The sequence below is a fragment of the Lagopus muta genome, chromosome 12, assembly GCF_023343835.1.
Source record: "Lagopus muta isolate bLagMut1 chromosome 12, bLagMut1 primary, whole genome shotgun sequence".
NCBI lineage: Eukaryota > Metazoa > Chordata > Aves > Galliformes > Phasianidae > Lagopus > Lagopus muta.
In genome coordinates this window covers 2,045,281-2,070,424 of record NC_064444.1, presented here as the reverse complement: position 1 = coordinate 2,070,424, position 25,144 = coordinate 2,045,281, and the positions used below count along the sequence as shown (strand labels likewise).

At 52.0% G+C, this 25,144-nt stretch overlaps 1 protein-coding gene and 1 long non-coding RNA gene across 3 annotated transcripts in view; one reads left to right on the top strand and one right to left on the bottom strand.

Moving 5' to 3' along the window:
* The window catches only part of JPH3 (junctophilin 3), a 42,911-nt gene that overhangs the window by 4,108 nt on the left and 13,659 nt on the right, over positions 1 to 25,144 (top strand). Inside the window, exons 2-3 of one of the 2 annotated variants that reach the window (XM_048959059.1) lie at positions 8,903 to 9,680; positions 22,763 to 22,879. In XM_048959059.1, the coding sequence (XP_048815016.1) occupies positions 8,903 to 9,680; positions 22,763 to 22,879 (895 nt within the window). The remainder of the gene's footprint in view (positions 1 to 8,902; positions 9,681 to 22,762; positions 22,880 to 25,144) is intronic. The other variant, XM_048959061.1, reaches the window with a different exon arrangement.
* LOC125699495 (uncharacterized) lies at positions 3,310 to 8,499 on the bottom strand. The gene is made up of 3 exons (XR_007379583.1): positions 8,396 to 8,499; positions 7,755 to 7,904; positions 3,310 to 6,824 (listed from the first exon to the last, which is right to left on the bottom strand). It is a non-coding gene; the product is annotated as an uncharacterized LOC125699495 (long non-coding RNA).

Sequence of the window (25,144 nt, the reverse complement as noted above, 5' to 3'; positions counted from 1 at the left end):
TGGGGCACCAATAAGCAAACACAGCCCCCTCAGGGAGACCACTTTGTGCTGAAGCTCCCTGGCATCGCTGCACACGCAGCCTATGTCTGTGCATCTGTGGCACACGTGTGCACCATCCTTTCCCATCCGTGCGCCCTTATCCCACTGCCAGAATTGCTCGATGCCTCCTGTCCCATCCAGCAGCAGGATGATATTATATAAACCAAGAGCTGAGAATTGCTTTTGTTGGATGCTGGGGTTGCAGAGCACATTTGCTGGGCCTGGTTCAGCCCAGCCGGTAGCAGGTTGAGTAGCAGGGGTACTGGGTAGAAGTGGCTGCATGCATCAGGGTGATTGGGGTGAGCACCCAGTGGGTTGAGCATCTATCAAGGTAAGCATCCATTGGAGTGAACAGCAATGTCATCCAGTGCCACTGCATCGCCTTTGCTGGAGCAGCCTGGGCCCATTTCAGCCCTGGCAAAGCCATTCCCCCCTCCCTGTTTGCCCCAATGGGACAGGGGTTGGATGGGGGAACCTCTCTCTGAGGCCTCCATAGCCCATCCAGTCCTTGGGCACCAGGTTCCCACCCCCATGCCCCATTGCTGTTCCCCATCCCTCTAGTTGTCTCCCCCAGCCCAACCTGTGTGATCCATGCACATTTTTGGAGAGGGCCACCCCGAAGGGATGGGCAGTCGCACCTCGGTGCTCATCTTGTGTAATGCTCCGTGCCCACTCACCTCCTTGAATCATCCCTTTGATAGATAAGTGAAATATAATTAGTGTTTTCATTGTTAGTGCCGTGTGAGTAGGCAAGTGGGATTTCTTGGCCTGGGCTGGTACATTTTCCTGCTATGCACTGTGATGGGGTGGGAGCAGCCTCTCCACGTCCCATGTCACAACTCCACGTCCATCTCACCCCTGCAGTGGTATTGCTGACACTTCCAGGTGCTCTCAGCACATGCATAGGGAACTTTCCCATGGATGCAAATGGGAATTACTGTGCAAAAGCAAAAAGAGGCTCATAGGGACCATGGAGATGGAGTGGGGATGCTGCAGGACCAGGGAGGGGGCACAGCCCTCAGCCCAGAGCTCATTCTGGTTTGCAGAGCATCCTGCAACCTGGGCTTGGCTCTGAGGGTGCCTGCAAAGGGATACAATGGTGACAATAGGAGAGCAGCGATCGAAATGCTGGGATGTAAAAAAAAATGAACCAAAATACAAAATGAAGATTCTGACCAGCTTCGTTAAAAATAAATGACTCGGGCTGATGGTAATTACTGATCTCATTGGAACACGCTGCTTAGTTTCAGGTACTGCTCAGGACAGAAGAAGGATTTTGGCCCCAGGGGAAAGTACAGGGCACAGAAATTACAGGGCACAGGAACTGGCAGACAGCTCTGGTGCCTTGTCTGGCCTGCAGCGCCTCAGGGGAAAAACACAGGACCCTCCAGATCAATCTGCCCCACAGCACACCTCCCCACGACCGTAATAGGGACCCCTCCAGTTCTGATGCGCAGCGTTGCTGCCCTTTCACCACTTCATCTTCATTATCTCTGTTAACTCGTGGCCATATGGACACTCCTCACCCTTTTCATTGGGATCACCCTGTAGGAGCAACACGGGCAGTTCTCCATCCGAGCGTTTCAGGCTGGGACGCATCGCCCTGCAATCATACAAACACAGACCGCACCAAGTTGGAAGGGATCCATGAGCATCACTGAGCCCAGCTCCTTTCTCCAGAGCAGACCACTCCAAAACACAAGGACTGTTTCCTTTATGGCGACTCAGGGTCCCATCCTTCAACAGTGAGGTCTGCAGAAGAATGCAGAAGCAGGGCAGAGCAGCACCATGGGGTCATTAGGATGGGTTGCATTGGGTTTTCTCATCATTTTTAAGGCAAATGATGGGATATTTGCATGTGCCAAGAGGGAGCGGATCCGGTGTCCCGTGGGGCTGTGTGACATCTGCTCCTGGAGCAGAACATTCTCTCTAGAAGCTCCAGCTTGGGGAATCATGTGATTTTTGTAAGATGTTTCGGCTTCATTTTTGAAGCAAGGTTCCCACCCAGACTATTGCAGAAAAGTCATTCTTACAGGCTTGGAAACCAGCAGCTGAGTGCTAAAAATGCCTTCTGTTAGGGAGAAGGGGGGAAAAAAAAAAAGCCATGGTTTTAAAATTAACCTGATTAAACTTGAATGTCTTGAATCAGGGAATGCTGATGTAGATGGATGACCTGCATTACTATAGACACTACCTGATGATGTAGAAGCCAGGCAGGACAGCGTTGGTGACGATCCCAGAGGGGACAGTGCTGGGTTGGGGCATATCTTGTGAGACAGCTGAATAGCTATCAGTTATAACCAGCAGGTGGATGGAAAATATTTATATCTGGGGGGTTGATATTGGTGCTGCAAAGACTGAGCATTGATTGCCCAAAGGGATGGGATGTACCAAAGACCCTCATCGTGCTCTGAACTGCACAGTAAATGGAAGGATTTGGGGATCTGAGGGGCTGATAAGTGGATGTAGTGCCACCAAACCCTCTTGGGTTCACCCAAACCCCATCCTGCAGCAGGCAGCTCTGAGTCCCGTGAGCCCTGCTGAGAAATGGGGTGAGAACAGAGAGTTTGTGAGGAGGATTACGTGATGGGGGATTAGCAGCCTTAGCATTAGCCCAGTTTCACTCTGCTTTGTGTGAGGAGCACATTAGCCATAATGAAGGTGCTGAGCTATACAGTAATTTGTTTCCCACCCCTCCTGCTAAAGCTGTCCTGCCTCAGGCCTCCTTAAAATTATTGTATTGCTCCAGCTGGGGCTGGGTGCTGCTGCTTTGCTTGTTCTCTAAGGCTGATGACCGTGCTTTTAGGACAACCGGAAACCTATTTTCTGGGTTCTCCACTCCTCTAAAGCTATATTCCACCTGGCTGCAGGACCTGCAGCTTTAAGAAAGGTGGTGGCTGTCACATGCACACAGTGAGCTCCATCAGCATTGGCAATGCCAGGGTTTGGTCTTAGTTCCAACAGTTTGAAGCATTTCTCCCTTCCCATCCAATCCCATCTCTCCCTTCTCCCCTCCCTGTGCCCATCCTGCACGCCTGTACCCAGCCTCACATTAAGCAATGACTAACATCTGTCACGTGTTTGTGCCTGCAGATCATATTTACATACTCAAAAATCCATACCTTCTATCCTCCTCTGTATAAGCACTTACCCAAGCGTATTTGCAGCAAACAACCCACCAGGCTGCCACAGCAGAAGCATCTCCATGTTTTTATCATGGCAAAAGACCTCTGAGATCCCCAAGTCCAACCCCAACCCACCGTGCCCATAACCACATCCCTCAGTACCACATATCCATGGTTTTTGGACATCCTTGGGGAGTATTCCTACCCTCTTTTCTCCTCTCCACTTTCTCTGTGTCAGAATTCAAGAGATTGGCCTAATTATTGCCATCGGATGCCTTTAATTAATACGTGGTGTTAGTCAGCGATAAGAGAGGAGGGTGAGCATCCCAGGAAGGATCCTTCACAAGATAAACCAGCAATTTACAATTCCTAATTGCTTCTGCTGGGTTGTGAACAGCAGACGGGCGCTTCGGACAGCACAGACCACAGTTCAGAGCTGCACTGAGTTGCAGAAACAGGCTGGCAGGTTTGGGTGACAGCCTTCATCCAACACAGCCACCAATCCAGGTGGCTCTGGCCATGCTTTGGGGATGGCCCTGCGTTGTATGGTAGCCCAGGCAGCTAAGCTCACCTGGAAAGCCCTCAGACTGATACACAAAGTTGAGCTATTTGTATTTCTCAATGCGAGAAAGTGAAGCGGAGCAAGGCAGGGCAGATCCACACAAAGCTCCCTTGTGCTTTGCCCCTGCCAGGGCTTTGTCCTGCTGACACCGAGCTGGCGGGCTTGGTTTGGGGGAAGCAAGCGAGCAGTCTGCAATCCCTAAAGCTCATACTTAATGATTTTCCTGGAGCAGAGCCAAAGGACTCAGCAGCCTGCAACATGGCAGCTCCTTGGGTATGGGGGAGGGAGGGAGGGAAGGAGGAAAGAAAATGCAGCCATTGCAGCCCCATAGGTTTTGATGTCCTGTCCCCTTCCAACACCACTGCGGGCAGACCAAGTTTGTGGTCAAGCAGGCAGTTCCACCTTCAGCCCAGGGGAGCCCTGTGAATGCTACAGGGATGCAGACGGCCCATCTTACCCCTGGCAGCCTCCATCATTTGCTTGTTGCTCAGATGGATCCTAAGGAAACCCCAGATTTGTCTGAACATTGCTTATTTGTCTGACGTCTTTGGACATTGCTGCTGGCCTTCACAAGATCTTGATGGCTTTCCCCAGCAGCAAGATGAGGTTGTGGATCACAGGTGGCCCCCTGGCTTGGGGCAGCAGGCAGCAATACAGGCTCTCCCCACACAACAGGGGGATGGTTCCTGGCCATCACCTTGTGTCATAGATTGTATCTGGGTTAGAAAGGCCAAGTGGGGGCATTCATCTCTCCTTCCCTGGTATTATCTGGCAAGAGATGCCAACTTGCACTGATGAAGTGAGGCTTCTGGTGGCATTCTCTGCATGGCAACACCAAGCTGTGCATTTGTTGCCACTTCCAATGAGACAGGGACAGAGACAAGTCTTCTCCTTTAGCCAAAACCCCCAGAACTCTTTGGCAGAGATGAAGAGGCAAATGAAGAAGCAAACGATGAGACACATCATTCTTCCTGGTGTCTGCAGTGCCTCAGCTCCTTCCAGAGCATTTTGAAAAAAAAAACACAACAAAAAACCCATCAAATTGGTCTTCCCTCTTCCCATCCACGTTGCAGGAGCGCTGCTGCATGATCCCATTTGCAGCAGGGAATGCGAGGGCTCTGCTCTGGGTTCCTATTTCTGTGAGGTGCAAGGTTCCCTGCCCTGCTGTAGGGCCAACCCCAGTGTCTGGTGGCTCTGTGGGGACAACAGGAGCCGCCTGCAGACTCCTGCGCTCTTCCCAGAATGAATTTCCACTTCCTGAGCCAAGTGCTGAGAAAGCGCTGAATAACTGCAACAAATTAGATTACTCTTTGGTGCTTGTCATTTCTCTACAACATCCAAGCTGCTGGAGATTCAGCAATGGGACTTATACCTTGTGGTTCCACACGGTCCTGAGGGCGATGGAAATTCCCATGGGAGCTTGAAAAGCCATTTGGAAAGCAGCCAGCCTTCCTCCAAGGGGAGCGAGCCAAGAATCCACCAGACTCCAAACCACATGTGCCAGTGGCCAGTGACAGCATCACCCATCTTCTCTCCGTGTTTCCATTCCCTCCCAACTTTCCCCATCTTCTCTGTGATCCCGTTTCCTTCTTCACGACCCAGCTTCTCTTTCTGGTGGAGGAACATTCTCGCTGAGCCATCATTTGGGATGACTTCATTTATTTTCTTCTAGCCTCAGGTTATCCCCTCCGGACGCGTTCATGTGTGTGCCTGCAGCCCCACTCTTCTTGGCATCGCCTGGTTCTGGGCCAAGTCCTGCCAGAGTAATTGCTCTGAGAGTCAAGAAGTCTTCCCTGGGGTAAATCCACTGCAAGTCAGCACACAACTCTCTGCTTATCCCCATGGGCCATTATTTTGCTGCCATTATGATAAATTATGACAAAATTCTCACTCGCAGCGCAGGATCTGTCCCTCTTTTCAGCAGGGCAGCGGTGACTGAGATGCTGTGCATCTGCTCTCATCCATGTCTTGCACCCAGCCCTCGGGATGCTGCATTCCCCCTGTGTAATCACCCCATTAATCTCATGCAATTCGTGCTTTAGGAAGCACTTTGCAAGAGCTGATAGCAAGGGAAGAGCTACAGAAATGGATGTAACTTTGGTTGTGTTAGCACAGCAAGCAGTAGATGCTTTGCCTCCTATGCTTCCTCTGCAATCCTTGAGGTTGGAGGTGCTCTGCAGCTCAGGTTGGGTTTTTCTTCATCAGAAGTGCTTGTCTTGCTACATCCTTAGTCCCACTGCATTTTGCAGCACCCCAGCTCCAAAACAGCCATAGCTGGTCCATCCTGGCACAGAGAGTGGAAAGCAATAAAATCCTGTTTCCTCTGCAGGGGAAAAAAAAAAAAAGAGTCTCCCAGCTCCTTGTGAGATTAAGCTCTGTGCACATATCTGCAAATGTGAGAGGGCAGAGGTTAAGCCAGGTGGTGCAAGGGGAGGAGGTGACAGTGCTTAGCAATGCAGATCAGATGGCTCTGAGAGCTTCCAGCCTTCGTGGCCAAATCCTGGGATATTGAGGGGTTTAAGAGGTAATAAAGTCAAAAGAGGGAGGAGGGAGGGAACTCAGCTCCATGATCTGGAGGTGTCCACGAAGATATGCAGATGTCCCAGAGGCCGTCAGGGAGGCAATCCCCATTGGCAATCGTCCACCTATGAGGGAGGCAGATGTGAGGTTTGGGTTTTGCTGTGCTGGGAGCAGCTCTGAGACGCTGGCAGTGCAGTAGCAGGACGGGCTGGCCGATGGAGCAGCTCTCCTCAAATCCCTGCATCCTCTGCTTAGAAAACTTAACCTTGCCAAGCAGATGCAGCGATTGCTCCTGGCAGTCATGCAGCTTTAGGAGTAGGCTTTAAGGCCATGCAGAGATGACAGCTTCCTGGGCACCTCTGCCTTGCTGCAGCAGGAACCTGCTGTGACCAATTTGCTGCCTCCACTCCAGCTGAGATGTGCTGTCACGCCTGCCCTGAGCCTGCTTTGTTCTGCTCCTTGCCACCATCTCTGGCTTTCAGCAAAGGGCCTTGCTTGCTCCACAGTGCTTCATTTTAACCTGGTTTTTCAGCCATGGGCTTGCAAGGAGAGGGGGAAACCTTGGGAGCTTCCTGGGGCTGGGAATCAGATTGAAGACTCTGATAGACAATACGCAAGGACTTTTCTCCCTGCCCCTCACATGCTCAAATCCAACCAGAAGACATGTCCCATGTCCCCCCCCAAGATGCCTGCTGTCCATCCTGCTGTCTGTCTTGCTGTCTGTCCCTTGTTTGCCCTGTGCCCAAGCTCTGCTCCTCACCCTGCCCTGCAGGTGCCAGTCCTAATCCCAGCATTCTGCCTCCCTCCCAGCTCTAATCCTATAAATCCTGAGCAAATCCTCCCAGTGACCCTTCTCCAAGGCAATCTTTGCTTGGAGAAAGCATTTTTTGGGGGTGTACACAGGGAACCGTGCTGGGAAAAGACAGCAGCCTTAACCACTTCCTGCTTTTCCCTGTGTATAAAATGCCTTTAAACCTGCAGAAGGGTGGTGCAAGTTGTCATTCAGATGGGAAAGGCAAGCCACTGCCCAGCTCAGGAGGATCCAACAGGTACTGATGGCTAAGGGCAAAGAGCATTTCACACAGAGCAAGGATGGAAAGCCTCTATCAGTCTGAGCCAGAGGGGATCTGCTGGGCTGTTGTTATCAGGGCTGTTTCACATGGGGGCACTATTTTAAGGCTATTTAAGTCTCCCTTGCCCTGATACCACACAGTGCTGGACCCTACTTTGGCATTGCCCCAGGCTGGGCTCAGAGTCTGCCCAGGGCTTGCAAATCCACCCAGCGAGGGCTTAGCCAGGTGGTGAATCACTGCATTGTGAGACAGCCCCAAAAAGATTAAAGCTGACCTAAGAATAAAAACAAGCTGTGCAGTTCAACTGATAGGGATAACATGACAAAGCGTGCCAACGGGATGGGATTGCAACCCCAGGGCAGGAGAGCAGCAGATTACCACTACACATTGCAGTACACAGGGCATGCTGATTGTGCTTGGGTGGTGTTTTCCTACCTGGGATTGATTTCTTGTGGCTCCATTTTCCAGCACGGATGGCTTTAACCCGAGGCACAGCAAGATGCAGCGTGCATCCCAGCAAACTGCCAGTTAGGTAACTCCAGCAAGTGCCCACGCAAATGGAGGAGTTCAAGCAGGGGCACGTTTCTGAGAATAATAACCACACAGATATATCCCCATGAGGCTTTTATTTCTATAGAGCCTCTCCCTCCCGCTGCATACTGGATGAAAGCATGATGTACAGAAAAAAAATACATGGTAATACACCAATTGCTTTCACCACTGCCGGCAGCAGACGGGATGGAGTCTGCTCCTGGATGACAATCCCAGCCTCCCTGCACTTTCCTTTTCCAAATTCAGGCTGGATCTATAGGGCAGCCCAGGGGAAGAAGGCTCCGTTTGCCCCAGTGCCTCGTCTGGTTCCTAACAGCTAAAGTGCACACCCGCAAATTGACTCAGATATTTTACTTTCTTCCCACATTGGGATACTATGACTGTAGAGATGGGGTTGGGATCTGGAGCTGCACTTCGCTACTGGGAGTCTATAATGGGTGGCAAAGCCATTGGCTCTTGCAAATTAAGAATGAGCCCAAATGCAGCAGCCAGAGATACAGAAATGAAGAAAAATAACTGCTTACCTTCTGAAAGCTTCAAGTAGGCAGGGATCTCCAGCAAGAGATGCTCTCATCTCCACTGTCAATCCTTAAATGAGTTCTGGGACGGGGTGGCTCCTGGCTTCAGCCCTTCCAATCACTTGGGTACATTGCTTACACCTGAGCTGCCCTGGGTTGGCCCTGCCTTCCCACCAGGTGCTCCATCACTGCTTCAGACTGTAAAGTAGCATTTCCACTACAGAGCCCAAATGTTCCCAGTAATAACAGGTCCCAGCAATAGCAGCTCAAGCAGGCTGATGCTACTCCTTCCCACAGGATGCATCACAGAATCATTCAGGTTGAAAAAGACCACTAAAGTCACCAAGTCCATCCTGCCATACCCACTGACCGTGTCCCTCAGTGCCACATCTCCACAGTCCTGCGACACCTCCGGGCACGGTGACTCCACCACCTCCCTGGGCAGCCGTCCCAGCGTGTCACCACACTTTTGGAGAAAAAATTTGAACCCGCTCTTTGCTTTTGCCTCCCCAGGGACGTATCAGGGCCAGTGGGTCGGAGGGATGCGCCAGGGGTACGGCGTCCGTCAGAGCGTTCCCTACGGCATGGCTGCGGTCATCAGGTCACCCCTGAGGACGTCCATCAACTCCCTGCGCAGCGAGCACACCAATGGCACGGCCCTGCACCCCGACTCCTCGCCGGCGGTGGCCGGCAGCCCCGCCGTGTCCCGAGGTGGTTTTGTCCTCATGGCCCACAGCGATGCCGAGATCCTCAAGAGCAAGAAGAAAGGCATCTTCCGCCGGTCGCTGCTGAGCGGGCTCAAGCTCCGTAAGTCCGAGTCCAAGAGCTCCTTGGCCAGCCAGCGGAGCAAGCAGAGCTCCTTCCGCAGCGAGGCCGGGATGAGCACGGTCAGCTCCACCGCCAGCGACATCAACTCCACCATCAGCTTGGGCGAGGGCGAGGCTGAGCTGTCTGTCATCGAAGACGACATTGATGCCACCACCACTGAGATCTACGTTGGAGAGTGGAAGAACGACAAGCGGTCGGGTTTTGGGGTGAGCCAGCGCTCCGACGGCCTGAAGTACGAGGGCGAGTGGGCCAACAACAAGCGTCACGGCTACGGCTGCATGACCTTCCCCGATGGCACCAAGGAGGAGGGCAAGTACAAGCAGAACGTCCTGGTCAGTGGCAAGAGGAAGAACCTCATCCCGCTGCGGGCCAGCAAGATCCGCGAGAAGGTGGATCGGGCCGTGGAGGCGGCCGAGAGAGCGGCGACCATCGCCAAGCAGAAAGCGGAGATCGCCGCCTCCAGGTAGGCATCGGGGCACCTCGGCCCCAGTGGGGGGGACGTGGGAGGAGGTTTGTGTCTTATAGAGGCTTATAGTTGCTTGGGGGAGGCGTTGTGGAGCTGGAGGCTTGGGGGATGTTGAGGTGGGTGTTGGTTGATGGTGCAGCCTTGGCTGCGTCTGTGGGCTTGCTTCTTGGATCTGTGCAAAGCCAAGCCTTCGTGCTTACGCACGGGTGAACTTCGTGGATTCTTCGCAAAAACGGGATGGATCCAGGCTGAATTGCTCCTCGTGCTCACTGTTGAGGGCGCACGACTCCCAGAACAGCAATAGAGAGTCAACTGGAGCAGTGCACTCACTGAGAGCCACGTGAGGGTGGCTGCAGCATGGTAGGATTGGTTCTGAGTCCCTGGGTGGGACAGGCAGCTGTCACTTGGGAGGTCCTGGGCTGTCTTCCCCATTTCTCCACACCCTGATAGGAGAAGGGCTCCTGCAGTGCTGTTTCCCCAAATCCTCTCTCTGACACAGCCCAGAGAAACCACCCTAAGGATGGTCTGTGCCATTTCAGGGATCAGATATGGCTGAAAAACAGCAGAAGAGGAGGAAAGAAAAAACAACAGGGTGATATCTAGTTTAGCTTAAAATCATGTCCGACTCAAGTGCCTTGTAGCCAGCTCCCAGAATGTGCATAGAGCATGGTGAGCTGCAGTGAGCAACCAGAAGAGAGGTGAGCTGAAGAGGAAAGGCTCTTCAGCTGAGATCAAGGATCTCTGCAGCACTTTGGGGAGTGGTTTATTAAAGCACGGGTTTTTCTTTCTGTTTTCTGACCAAATGCTACACATAGAACCCAGGTGGTTGGGGAAAAAAATCAGGCAGCTCCTCAGTCTCCTGTGCTGGATTAATTGTTGGATCTGGATCATTTGTATTCAGTGTCACACTTGAAATCTTTATCAGCACGTCTGCTGATGACTGATCTGCAATGTGAATGAGACTCCCAGGCCTGCTTGGGGAGCATATTTGGACTTGATGTTTTCTAGCTGATGTTGGACCAAGCTGTTGTCAAAGCTTTAAAAAAAATAAATCCCACTCGAATGCCAGGTAGGGAAAAGACTGCAGAGCAGAGGAAAGACCAGATCTTTCTGTGTGATGAGAGGATGTGAATGTCTTGAGACAGTGGGCTGAACCCTGGAAATGGAGATCTCCTTTCTGAGAGCCTGGGCATCCCCAGGTGGTTCCAGTTCTGGAACGCCATGAGAGCAGGAGCTGGGAGAGATGTGACCCCCACAGGCTGGAAATGCTTTAATGAGTTGTTGGCATGTAAGGCTCCACCTCTAATTGTGAGAGAGGAGCAGCAGGAAAAATAATCAGATCCATCTGGGGCACAAACACCTTCTCCCCCCGTATCAGATGGGGAACATGGAACCCATGACCATGTGTGCATCCAGAGAAAGGACAAATAGGATTTAGGGCCACTCAGCAGACCCCGTTAGTCATTAGTAAAGCTGCAAAGAAATAAATGAACGGGAGTGCTTCAAGGATAACCCCAGCAGAGATGCAGCCCAAGTTTGGCATCGCTCACGAGCATCGTGACCCCTTCCTCCCACACTGCCGCCTCCCAGCTTCACCCTTCCTGCTCCAGAACAGACACAAGAAAGCGTGGCCACACCAGGATTTACTCTTCTGATGGCACAAACATTGCCTCCGGTGTGTGGGGGAGCTGAAAAGCCCTGTATTGATTCTGCTGTGCAGCACATGGGGATGGGGATGGCAGATTCCAACGTGACTTGTGCAGTGCATTAGTGCTGGGGTAGCGTCTGCGCATGGCGCCCATCCTTCCACCTGCATTAATGGCTCATGTCAAAGCCCCAAAACTTAGCAGCAAAGAGCCAAGCTGTCTGGCTGCATTCAAGCATGCCTGTGGGGCTTAGGATTTGCTGGAGGCACAGAGGAAGTGGGACTCGGTGTTGTGCAGACTCAAGGTGCTGGGGACTCTGTGGTGTTTGCAATTTGCCAAATGGAAGTGGGAAGCAGGAAACCTGTTCTGTCTGAAATGCACAGGCTTTCTTGTTGAGCTCTTTCCCATTGTAATAGTTCTTGCACGGATGCTCTCGGCTGCACCCCAGCATGCAGAAGCAGAAGACAGCAAGGTTTTACGACCGGCTAGAAAGGCTTCCGCATAATTAACATGATTCATTTTCAAGCTTCTAAATGGATCAACACACCCCTGCAGTGCCCACACCAAATTGCATTGTCCGAGCTGAAATAAAAGCACAAAATAGGCAGTAGGTACATTGGCAGAGGGTTGTTTGTGGCCCTTTGGGGCTCACAGGTGCAATATTCCACATGTAAAACCAACGAGAGCCACTGGCTTACCATCAACCTCCAGGACAGGCTTTGTGTGCGTGCGTGCACGTGAATGTGTATGCTCTCCTGTCTAATAATGTGGCTGAATTCGCTGCACAGCCTTTCCCTCGGTGGGGGAAAAATATGTGGCCACCCACAGATTTCATTAAATTTGTGAGGATTCAGTATTTTTGAAAACTCAGCCTCTCTGTCAGATTTGGTTGGAACTGGCCAACACGTTCAGAAGTTATTAGTGTGGGAGTGATGGCGTATAGATATATAAACAGCACAATCGCATAAGCGAGCCCCATTTCCTGAGGAAAGTAGGCTAAAAACATAGTGTGCTGAAGACAAGTAAATTGGATTCTTCAAGTTGTTTCGGTCTGCACAAAGCACAATGTGATCTGCGACACAGAAATGTAAGCTCATTTCAGGAGCAGTTTGCAGGTTCCGTAGATGATTCTCCTAAATTTTCCCTAACGCAATTAAAAAGGAAAGAACATTTTCTATCCTCCTGCTCCTGTAAAGTCATTGGGTGAGAAGAGGCAGCGTTCAGGGCTGGAAAACAAATGTTTCTCCCCATCCTTCCTGCTCACACTCCCCATCCTTTCCTTGAGGACTGAGGACAGGGATGAAAGCAGAGGGGATGGATGGAGGTGAACTTTCGGGCAGGGGTAATTCCCTTTGCAGCAGACTCTTTTCTTCCTGCCTTCCTCTTCCCCAATATTCCCCAATATGAGCTATTGGTTTTTTCCAATCCGGGGAGCCCCGTTCTGCCCCATTACAATGAATGTGTTGGGTGTCCACTTTGTGCTTCATTCCCCACCCCACCAAGCATGAGCTCGCTTGGAAGAAGGATGCACTGAAGACACCGGACCCCATCTCCCCAGTAACACACTGATACCCACCGTGTCCATAGGCACCGGTGTGCCACGGGCAGCTAAAACACAACATCCAGCCATTGAGCCAGCAGGCTCTTCCATCTCAGAGTCTTGGAGGAAGAGGTTGGACTTCCATCAGAGAAATGGGCATTGGTGTGATGGGCAGCGCTGGGACGCGCTCAGCTCCGCACTCACGGTCCCGTAGCACTGGAGGGGATGCTGCTCTCGGGTTAGTCCTAAATAACGTGCTTCCAGGTGTAATTATAGCCTAGCCATTCGCTAACGATGAGAAAAATATAATTAAGCTCAACGTCCTCAGGAGGAATCGGGCTGCAAATTAGCGTGGTGTCATTCAACTTCAGAAAGTAAAAGCGGAGGGGGAAAAAAAAAGAAGCGAATGAAGCCAGGAAGGATGGGTAAAGGAGGATGCTGGGGCTCTGCGTGTGCCCCACACCTGGCACACAGAGGGGAGCAGCAAGGCAAGAAGAGCCCCAGAGTGCTAAGCAACAAAGTGCAGGAGGTTGTCTGAGCCAAGCAGGTGTTTTCTTTAGAAAATGGAAATGCAGCCCAGGCAAAAGCCACAGAAAAGAATAGATGCGGCAGTTCCGATCCCAAACATTTCAAGTTGCAGTAATGTCACCCCCGGCAGAATGCCGAGCCGTAACGATGCTGCTTAATGCTCTCTCAGGTCTGTGCCTGCAGCTTTGTGATTGTGCTTGGCTGTGTTGGATCCCAGGGTTGTGCTGGCTCTCCTGCAGGGGCTCCCGGCCCTGTCTCACCATTCGCTGCGGATGGAGCCTGGGAGGATGTGGGGTGCAAAGGGTTGTGTGCGTCCCCTTCCTCTGGCTGGGATGGTGGGACGAGCTGGCAGCTGGAATGGGAAAAGCTGAACTGGGAGAAAACATCACCACTGCCCCTTTGTCGGGACCAATGGGGCCACTGGTGGTGCTGTGTGGTGCCCATTGGGAACCCTCCATCCCTGTCCACACTCCCCATCCTTTCCTTGAGGACAGGGATGAAAGCAGAGGGGAGGGACAGTGGTGACCTTTCAGGCAGGGGTAATTCCCTTTGCAGCAGTCTGTTTTCTTCCTGCCTTCCTCTTCCCCAAACACCCCCAGGGCATCTCATCCTTACCCACTCTTGCAGCCCCTACTGTCCACATCGTGACTGCCTTAAATCCTCCTGCAGTGTGATCTAATAACTTCCTGCTCAGGCAGGACTTAAGGCATTAAACCTTGCTGCAGCTATGTCAGAGGTCAGGAGCAGACAGCACGCTCACACAGGGACAGGCAGTGTGTCCCCAGCTGCCACCACGCTGAGTGCAGCACCCACTGTATGAATGGGGAGAGCTGGCTGTCTTTCGGGTAAGCAGTGCTTTGCAAAGTAATCCCTCTTAAAACAAATAAACAAACCCTCATTTGCTCTCCTTTGCTGCTCTTCAGCCATGACCCGACTCCCTTCTTCACTGTTCCTACCACTTTCTCTTCTCACTGAGCTGAATCAACCCAAATCCAAGGTGCAGGTGTGTGGGATGGGTTTGTGTAACCCTTTCCAACATTGCCAGGTGGTGATGGAATAGCATAGGAAGGGCGAGGATGGAGCCACGATCCTGGCAAAGTGCAGCTGGAGGGGCTGTCATAGCAGCAGTGGAGCAGGAATAGCTTTTGGGGAATGCAGGATGAAGGAGCGACTCAGAATGGGAGAGCTGGCTGCACTTTGCCATGGGACCACAAGGAGAGGGGGGGAGATGAAGGATTAGGAGTGCAGTGATCCCAAGAAGTGATCCCCTGGGGGCTCAATCAGTGCCTGCCTTCTCCTCCTCTTCTTTCTCCTCCCTCTCTTCCTCCTCCTCTGTGCACAGCAGCCCATCAGGCACCCAGATCACCTGCCTGCTTCTTAATCCAACACTTCTACCAGCTTAGTACATGGGCTGAGCTGAGGGGCAGAATGAGCCCAGTGCAGGATGATTGCAGCCGCCCAGTCCATGTGGGTCCCCACTGACATGGGGCATAGGGCAAGCAGGGCAGGGCATTGCCTCTACTGTGCAGGGTGATGGAAGGAGGTGAGGAGGAGGAGGCTGGGGAAGGCTCTTCTTCATGCTGATGGCAGCGGGAAGGGAGCAGGGTGCTGCCACCCCATAGTTTCAGGTGAAGCAGCACTTCTTCATAAGGGGGGGGGGGGGGGGGGGGGGGGGGGAAGAAAAGCCAGCGAGGACCAAAAGCCATCCCCTGCTTCTCCTTTCTGCTGCTGTTCAATGAGAAAAAAAATTACAGGGTTGCTTTTCTCAGCTATCTATGGGAGGATCCTCCCCCCTCCCCCAGCCCTGCGCAGCTGCCTGGCTCACAGCCCCTGAGCCTTCCTCCCTCCTCATCCTCACCATAGCAGCTGGCAGGGCCACAGGACATCCTGCAGCAGGCTCAAGTGTGGTGTATAGCTGTGGCATCCCTTACCCCCCCATCCACAGGAGCTGCTGTGTGGTGCACCCCAGTGATGCCACATACACAAGCTATAGGGTGTCTCTATGCTGCAGCAAGCCCCAGTGCTGCCTTCCCATCCTGTGAGAGAGGCCTGCTTGCTTTTCATCTCCCAGCTCTCGTTTTTGGCTCCCTGGCACACATCCCTGCTGGCTGTGCTGCTCCCACCCCAGCCTCCCACCCCTGTGCATCCCTGCAGCAACCCCCCCACAACCCCCTATGCTCCTCAGCCCCCCCAGCCCCGAGCCCTGTTTCCTCTCTGGAGTGAGGCAAAAGCAATATCAGGAGTGCAGCTGAGATGAAAACGCAGAGCCGGGCAAAAATATTGCATGTTTTCCTTGTGGGTGTTGTTAAGGATCGCTGTCCCCACTGGCAGAGATTCGAAGATGTGAATTCGGGAGGAGCAGGGGGACCATTCCCCAAGGAAATCCTACAGGAATGAGATTTGTGTCTCCTTGTCCATGCAGGACAAACAACAAACCGTCCTGCCTCCCTAATCCAGGAAATTAAAGGATTTGACCACGGACCTCGCTAAGTGAATTTCCCCCCTTGGAAATCCCTGGCGGATTTAACCCATGGATCCAACGATTATCCCCTTGAAGTTGTGACTAAGCAAGGTCCCAATTCCTCAGGGTGCTGAGCACCCTAAAATCCCCTTTTAGTGATGACACAGCCTCCTCAATCAGCTTCTTTTACCCACCTTGGGCTCCAAGCTGGGATTCCCCAGCAGTTTCTGCCTCTCCCCATTTTCTCCCCATCTCCTGGGGGATGCTCCAGCCCTGGAAGGCACTTTTTCCAATGCCAGAGGCATGGGGCAGGATTGGGGCAGGGATCTGCAACTCACCTGGATCCTAGAAATGCTTTCTCTGCTATAAGCCTGCGTCTGTCTGCTCTGTCTCTCATCACCACAGCACAGAGGTGAAGCATCAATAATTAAAAGCCCAGATTCTCCCCCGAGCTCTGAATCCCTTCCCCTGTTGTATGCCAGTTGCTTAAGTGGAGATTTTCATGGGCTCTGCCTTAGGGGAAGAGCAGATCTGGGGCTGCCTGCCATCCTCAAGGCGTGACAAGGGGCTGCATCCCAACCAGAGGATGCTGTGGGGTGCTTGGGGTGCACATCTGTGGAGTAAAGCATCTCCTGGGTGGGCTCTGAAGTTTGAGGCAGGCAGGAGCTGCTCGTTGCTGTGGCAACACAGAAGATGTGTATTTCATTTTTTTTTCCTCTCCAACAGCCATTGGGGCTGCAGCCGGCAGCGCTCGCACAGCAGCAGGGTCTGGGCAGCCCCAAAACAGCTGCACAGGGCTGAACATGGGTCCCTCTCCTTCCTGCCTGTCCCATCCAGGCTGTGGGAACCCACGAGGATGGGTCAGCTTCAGGCAGCACATAAAGGATGGGAAATATCACCCAACAGCTTTATCCCTCCTCCCATCCCCAAAGGGAACGGAGCTGTGGGGACTGCCAGCAGCATCCTGATGCAACATATTTTGCAGTGTTTTAGTGTCTGGTGAGCATTTAGTAGGGCTTTGTGGATCTGCGTTCAGCATAAGCCTGTGCAGGGCTCAGCTGTGCTGGGGGATGTTGGCACCCTGTCCCCTTGGGCACCTTCCAGGGTGGCATTAAGCAGTGGGGTTAATGGGGTGCTGCTGGGGGGGTGGGTTCCTGTGTGCTATACAGTCAGCAATGGAGGAGCTGGAGGTGGCTGTGGAGATGGAGATGATGCTGTCACGTCCCTCACAGCACTGTCTGGCTTCCCATTACCCCCAGCTCCACCTCAGTGAAGTACCAAGAGCTGTGCCCATCACAGCTTGTTTGCTTTCTGAGCATCTCTTACAGCCTTACTACCCCATCACTCAAAGTACTGGACCATCTCAGTCCATCCCCCCTGCCCTATTGCACAGAAACGAGCCGCTCTCCCCACCCCACAGACCTGGAGGCAGCAGAGAAATCCCAGAGGGTGAGGCCGGATATCTCACACCACTCCTCCAGCAGCTGGAGAGCATCCGTCAGCACTGCCAGAGCCGTGTCAGCTCCATGTCCTGGCCCAGCTCCAGCCTGTGCTGGAACTACAATATGAAGTTCAGTGATACAAGTCTGTTGCTGGCTCTGGACAAGCTTTATTGCAGTTTGCTTTGCGGTGTGGGTGGGTTTCTGCTGAGTGTTGGCTGGTTGCAATGCTGCGTGGCCAGAGGCATGTCACAGAGCATCCCTCTCAATCACATCCTACAGGCAGAGGATGGCTCCTGAGCTCAACATCATGCTGTGTCTTTCAGGCTTCAGGAGCTCCCACAGCAGAAAAAAATATATATATAATACATATATATATATAATAACATATATATACAAAATAAATACAAAAATTGCCTGGGAATCTTGTTTGCCAAATGTCTGTTTTGCTTGAGGAGACCAAAACTTGTGAAACTGCCAAAGCAATTCAGCCAAAACCCAAAAGGGGTAAAAAGGGTTAGGGAAAGAAAAAAAGGCTTTTTCCTCGTGGTTCTGTTGTTTTGCTTCAGAATTTGGGTTGACTCATTCTTTTCCGGGCATCAAAATGAAACTGAAATTAAATGGATGGATCTGCTTTTCCTGCCCGTAAGCTTCTCCTTCACCTGGAACTTTTTGCTGGACTTCCCCACATCCTCTTCTTCCAAGTGCTCCAACATGTCCCAAGGGGCCAGGCTGTGCCGATGGCTCATGGATGGGCTTTGGGGCTCTCCTGGAGTCCAATCAGGGGCTCCCCCAGCTCCCTGTGCCCATGCCGAGGTTGAATTCCTCTCTCTGTTCTGCCCTTTCCATCTCTGGAGTTGGAGTTTCTACCCCACTCTTTATCCCATGTGTGCCATCAGCCAGCTGAGGAGGTCAGTGTGAAAGATGGGGAGGAATGGGCTGTTTTAGGGAGCCTTCTCGTGAGGAATGCTGAAGGTCCACCAAACCCTTTCAACCTGCAGCACGGGGCAGCCATCCCCCAGGTCCCCACTAAGCCAGGATTTTCTACCAGCCTTTTATCTATCTCCAGAAGGTTGGCTTTCATTATTGACTGGGGTGATCCAGTCCTGATCCCACCTCTGCAGGGCATGACCACCTGCAGGTGGATGGTTGGCATCACACCAAGCCCCCTATCCACACCCTGCACAGCCCCACCGTGGTCATGCCTTGGGGGCACGGTTAGTGGACGTAGTGGGGTGGGTCAATGGTTGGCCTAAACGATCTCGGTGGTCTTTTCCAACCTTAATGATTCTCTGATTCTATGTGATTCTATGATTCTGTGCCACCTGTCGAATCCGTGGTGGCTCCCAAAATAACCAGCTGCCCCTATGCACAGGGATGGAGGAGGCCCCAAGCGGTGCCATGTTGGAGCCGGCTCGCCTGGAGACAGAGAGATGCAATAGGAATGCTGGATCCAGCCTGGAGTCATTACAGTTAGCAGCATGCACAGCCAAACTAAATGCTACACGTGTCCAAGCAGGCTGAGTTATGGCTGCTCTGGGAGCTCTAACTTGGCCTGCTGTGCATTTAAAAATCTCCACCCAAATGCGGCATCGATGTCGGGCTTTTCTGCTGCTCTGTTTTTGCATTTAATACAGACAGTATAGATCTGCAGTGTGCAGAGGATCCAGCAGAGCCCAGGTTCCTCTGAGATTTTGTGCCTTCGTTTGCTTTTTCTTGGTTCTTTCTTCTTCTCTTTCTTGCCAAGGGTTGTTAGTGATTTCTTCCAACCTGTTTTGCCTCCTGCCTGGAAGTGGCAGGATCGTTTGTAACGTGCTATTTTTGCTCAGGGTTAGAGGAGTGTTTGTGCCTTTGGGATGTGTGCGTGGACGGCTGTCTGCAGGCACTCGACAAGAGCAGGGACCAGAGGGAGCTTAATGTTTCCCATTTCTCCTCTCATCATTCAAATGGGCCTTTTCCATGATGTACCTGGGTACTTATACAAAAAAAAAACCAACACATGGAAACCTGCCCCATCCAACCCTCAGTGATTGGAAGAAGAGAACATCTCCGCATCTCTTCTGCCCATTTCTTCCCTTTCCTTGAAGCCTACTCTTCCCACACCCTGCTCCAAATGCGTTCCTGCAGGTCTTGCATCACCTGCCATCATTTTCCAGCAGCTGATGAACCTGCCAACGTTGCTGCAAGCAGAGAATCACAGAACGGTTGGGTTGGAAGGGACATCAAAGACGATCCAGTTCCAACTCCCTGCTGTGGGCTGGTTGCCAACTACTGAACCAGGCACCAGGTCAGGTTGCCCATAGCTCCATCCACCTGGCCTTGAGCATCTCCGGGTATGGGGCACCCACAGCTTCTTTGGGCAGCCCATGCCACAGCCACACCATATCTGAAATGTTTCCAGCTTATAAGAAGATGGGAAACTCCATACCTGGAGCTGGATTTGTTCCCACCTGTCTCCATTCTCCATCAATGTTGTACTTCCTTCAAGGCAAAGCTCCACTCCTGCATGCTCTGGGCCAGTAGGACCAAAGCACCAGGACAGGCAGGTGCTGCCCAGCTTCATCACTCACCCCCATCCTCTGTAGCTTCGTTACAAGTGACAGATGGCAGGAGATGAGACTCCCTCTCCAGATGTTAATTATCTCAGGAGCTGTAAATAACGTCTCACAGCAGCTTGCGCACAGTCTTGGGTGTGAAAGATCCATTCACTTTGCCCTTGCAAGGAGCAAAAAGGAAAAGAAGGAAATCCACCAGGAGAGAGATGCATGGGTCGGCCTGTTCTGCTTGTCCTTTCATTGGGAAGGATACTGCAGAGCATCCTGGCCAACAGTGGTAAATTTGCCATTGGGTACCAGAGCCGTCCACCCACCCCATATGGGTTGATGGTTGGACTAGATGATCTTAGTGGCCTTTCCAACCTTCATGATTATATGATTCCATATGCCCCAGCCCTCTGAAATATATTTGGCTGTGCCAGGCTGGCACTTATTGTTTAGCACTGATAGGGATAACAAAAAAAATACAAGCATCCCTGTGACTGAATTGGGATGATGGCAATAAGGTGAGCTGGAGAGGATGGAGGCGTTAAGCCTTTTTAGTCCTGCCCTGAGAAGGATCTGGCTCAGGGTCCAGGGGGCTGCACATGCAGCTTTGGTGGGTTCTTCCTTCATCTGTAAGCTTGAAAAGCACAGAGCTGGAGGAGAACTGGCACGGGAGCCTGGAGCAAAGGAGCTCTATGGAAATTGGCCCCATTGCCACGTTTCCATGACTTTAGGAGAGCCTCAGGCTGGGACACAGGTGCCTGCTGCCTGCAGTGCTTAGGAATGGCACAGGGAAAATCAGACTGGGGCTTTTGACCAAGGCGTTTTCCACATTTCTCCGTATTTCTTGGGCAACAATGAATAGCTCCACAGAAGGAAGATGATGAGAATTTCCCTGCTTCACCCCAGCATGGGAGCAGCAGAGCTCCCCATCACTGGGAATGCCCCACGCAGAGCTCAGGTTTGGGGGATGGGGTTTCAGTCCCCCACCCCAAATCTCCACCTTGGGCTGGAGCTGGGCAGCCAGGTGCTCCCCTTGCTATGCACAGCTCCTGCTTTGTCTGGCTACAGAAGCTTTTGGCTGCATTATGTCATGTCAGGGGGTCACATTAGCTGCTTTTTGCTCCTTGATTAAGCATTCCAGCAACAGGGGAGGGATGGTAAAGGAAAAAGTAGATGGAGGAAGCAGGCGAGGCAGATATGCTTGTGATAAGCAGGTAAATGGGAATTTATGTGCAGATAGCTAATTGGTGAGTCTAATATTCCACCCCCTGAACACCGGCACTGTATTACTGCCTTCACAAATCACTCAAGGCAAGCCTAGTGCAATAACAACCCAACCAGGAGAGCTGTGAAAAGAGTCAAGCTGGAATTAAGAGTGGGTTTTATCAGGGCAATAAATGCCAGATAGTGAAAATAACAAACAGGTTGTTAATTGCTGCCATCTCTCAACTCCCTGAAGGAAGCGTCTAGACAGAGCCCAGCCCCGGGTCGCAGCCACCCCAGCTATGGGGCTGGTCTTATAGAGCCAGCAGGGTGCTGGATGTGGGATGGGAAAGGATGCTGAGCCGGAGCCCTGTGGGCACAGGCATGCAAGATGGGTTTGAAGCCCTCCCCAGCAGCACCACATGGCCACGCTCTGCCCTAAATCAGCCGTGCTCCCGCAGAGGTAGAAGCCAGACAGTCTGCAGCAGCTATTAATAATTCAGTCCCCATTTGTCCCATGGAGGAGAGTGGGAATTGTGGCCAAGCATCGGAGTTTGAGGCAGCCCTGGGGTGGAGGCAGGTCCCATGCAGGGGTTGGGTTGCCCTGACTGGGGCTGCGTTGGTGTTCACCCCCTTCCCCTCAGCTCTAGGGTTGGTTTACTGGCATTGATCACTCAGGGACTTTTGCTTTACAGCTCTCAGTGCATCTCAGCTTGCTGCAATTAGGGCCAGATCCTGCTCTCAGCTGTGCTAATGGGAGTGTGAAACAACCCCAGCCAACTCAATGCAGCTGAGCATGCTGCAGCCGAGCAAGCTTTGTGCACGCGGGCGGTCGGCCCCAAGGCAGCCACCAAACAGGAAAGCAGAGCCCTGAGACTTCTGTGCCTCGAGAAACGCTCTCACTGAATTTTCCCCAAAGTATTTTCTAGCAGCTACCGTGTGTTAATTGAATTTTGCCATTTGAAAAATGCATGACCCTCTGTAATGGAGGGAGAAAACGTTCCTCCAATAGGAGGATAAAGATGCATTTGGAGGGGGAAAAAAAAAAATAATAAAAAAAAAGCAAAACACAAAAGCTGCCTGATTACATATTGACCTGAGAGACAAAGTGAATCCAATGGAGCCAGCCTGCTCCCTTAGGAAAACTTGAGGCTGCTCATTATGGCCTGGGATGAGCTCACTGCCGGCGTGACTCCATCCGCACTGCTTGTGTGTGCCTATGGGCAAGCAGAGCTCCTCATCAGGCCCCAAAACACTGCACAGGAGAAGGCCTTAGGAACAGTTCTGATCATTAGCTGAACACTGTCAGATGTTGCAGCATGGCTTTGCTGTAGGATCGGGCAGTTCAAGGGGCAGTGATGGAGATGCCAACGAGAGCCAAGCTTTCTGCCATGGGGGAATTGCTGGCCGTCTCCACCCCAACACACAGAAGCAGCACAGCAGCAGTTTTGTGATTCCCTGGCGTGCCAGGATCCCTCTGAGCAAGGGACGGCTTTGTTAGCTAAGGAAATGGAATTCCCCAGCAACAGCTGCCATATGAATTTTGGGAAAGAGCCCTCCTTGCTCAGAAATGTTGCCCATGTGATTCTTCGTCACATTTATGCCACAAACGATGCAGATTTCCCAGTTTCCACACAACTGCCTTTGGCCCCGGCCAGGTTTTCCTCAAAAAGTCTGTTACTTCTTTTTTTCTCAGAAGAGAGTCTGCTTTCCTTACAGGAACACCAGGGAAAAAGGAGCACGGAGGATGGCTCTCTCATCAGCCCACGCTTTGATGAACCCGAGCATCACCTTTACCACTCCTGAGCAGACTCCGTTCCAGAAGTATTTCCAATGGTCCACAAATTTCCAGCCTAATTTGTTCTCCTGCCAGAGCTCTCTGTTAGCATAGACACCGCTCAAGCCTTGCCTGGTCTTATCTTTCCTTTGTTTCTTCCCAACAAAAGCTCACTCCTTTATGGCTAACCCAGCCCTGAGTTTTGCAGCAAAAGCCCTCTCAGCTCTTAGTGCACACAGAGCCGAGCAGGAGTCGCTGTTGGCATTCCTGAAAAGCCACATTCTTCCTTTCAGATCAGTTTATTCCAGCTTCTTATAGATTAGCCGGAGCCGATAAACTTGGCATTACGAGGCGCTCGCAGGTATTATCCTTTCCCCTGTCACTTCTGGCCAAATCACAAGAGATCTGCAAAGATTTGCAGCAATGTTTGGTTGCTGTTCCCCCTGCCTCCTGCCAGTGCCTCCTGCCAGTTTGATTGCATGCCCGGTCTAGGAGAGCAGTGAGTCAGCTTGGCAAAACCCAATAAGTGCAATAGCCCAAAGCCGCTCGTGGATCAGAACAGACCCATGGGTCTCAGGAGCTCCAATCCACCCCAGCATCCCCCTTTGGCTCTTCCCAGCCACATCCGTGCTGAAACGCCTCTGACACCATCCTGTTTGGATGCTCTGTGGGCTAAGATAAGATTTAGAAGCTGTAGCCATCCTCCAAAGCCCCTTCGCATTTGCGTGCGTCAATACTGAGCCCATTTCCATTACGTTGGGATGTGTTGATCCTTCTCCCACACTCATCCATCAGTGGCAGAGGAAACCTAATGGAGCATCTTCCAGCAGAGGCACGACTTCTAACGGCTGAAATGAGGTGCAGGGGGCATCAAGTCCTTGCAAACAACGGCATTAGTCCAGTGTGGTCATTGCAGGATTAGGCAACAAAGGGACAAATTCAAGCTTATTTTGACTGTGGTTTCTAGAATTTAGCCCCTCTGACCTACTGTCCAGTTTCAGAGTTGGGCAACACCCCAGCAAAATCCCCACCTGCGACTGAGAAAGGTGAGTAGATCAGTGCCTGTGGAGGAAGAACCGCTTTACATGGAGAGAAAGTCAATTAGCTGGGGAATTAAGATTTAGTGCACGCCACGAGCAGCAGGCATGTATAAAGGAGACAGCTGTTAAATTTAGTATGTGACAAAGTCATGCGAGCACTAACTGGATTACTTGCATTTATTTGGGAATACTTATGTATTTTATTATGCAACGTATAGATCATCATAATTCTGCTTTTCACTCCGACGCCGTCTCTCTGCAAGCATCTTAGAGAGCATTACAAACAATTAAGCCTGCCTGCGCCTCTGTGCAGCAGTCAGCGCTCTATCTGCTTTGTGGGCATTGCAAATATTTTAGATTGGAGATGACTTAATTAATGTAATTGATTTTAACTCTGCTCGGGTCGAACCCCCAAGCAGCTGCTGTTCCTGGGCTGATCTGATGGGGAAGAACTGGTCCAGAAGATGCTGGAGTAAGTTTCCCAGGGATGGAAAGCCATCAATCCAAAGGGATGGAAAATCATCACCCCAAAGGGATGGAAAGCCATCAATTCAAGGGGATGAAAAGCCATTAACACCAAAAGGTTGGAAAAATACCCATCCCAGGGGGATGGAAAGCCATCAACCCAAAGGGACGGAAAGTCAACGACACCAAAGGGAAGGGAAGCCAAGAAGCCAAAGGGATGAAAAGTCATCCACGCCAAGGGGATGGATGTTTTGAACCGTCTCAATGAAGAAATGGGAGCCAATGGGTCCATGAGTGAGGAGCGTGGCACAGATGCTCCCTGCAGGCTGCTCCAGCATGCCCTTCCATTCTGCAGACAGCTTTGTCTGTCCCCAGGACTGCTTGTGAGCGGCACAAGCTGCTCCCAGCCTCCTTTGCTGGCACAGTGCTGGAAGAAGTGACAGATAGCTCCAGCTATCTGCCTCCAGCTGCCTCTCCAGGGAGCAGATCTGGCGGCAGCGTGTAATCCTGCCTGCTGAGTGCGGTCCAGACACCACCAGCCGTTATTAATCCTTTGTACCAGGCCTGCAGGGACTGGCAGCATGCTGTCTGAGAGCACTGCAGCACGGCAGGGACAGGCCCTTCTGCAGACTGCTCTCGGGTCAAGGAGGTAGAGGAGGCAGAGGAGGATGGAGGAGCGCCGCGAGCTGATGGATGGACCGCTCCCATAGAAGTGCCCATAGGACAATCTCAGGCAGGCAGCATCCTAATTTCAAGCCTCAGCTGGCACTGTTTGTAGGTACCCCGCCCCTGGAGGTGCCCAAGGCCAGGCTGGATGGG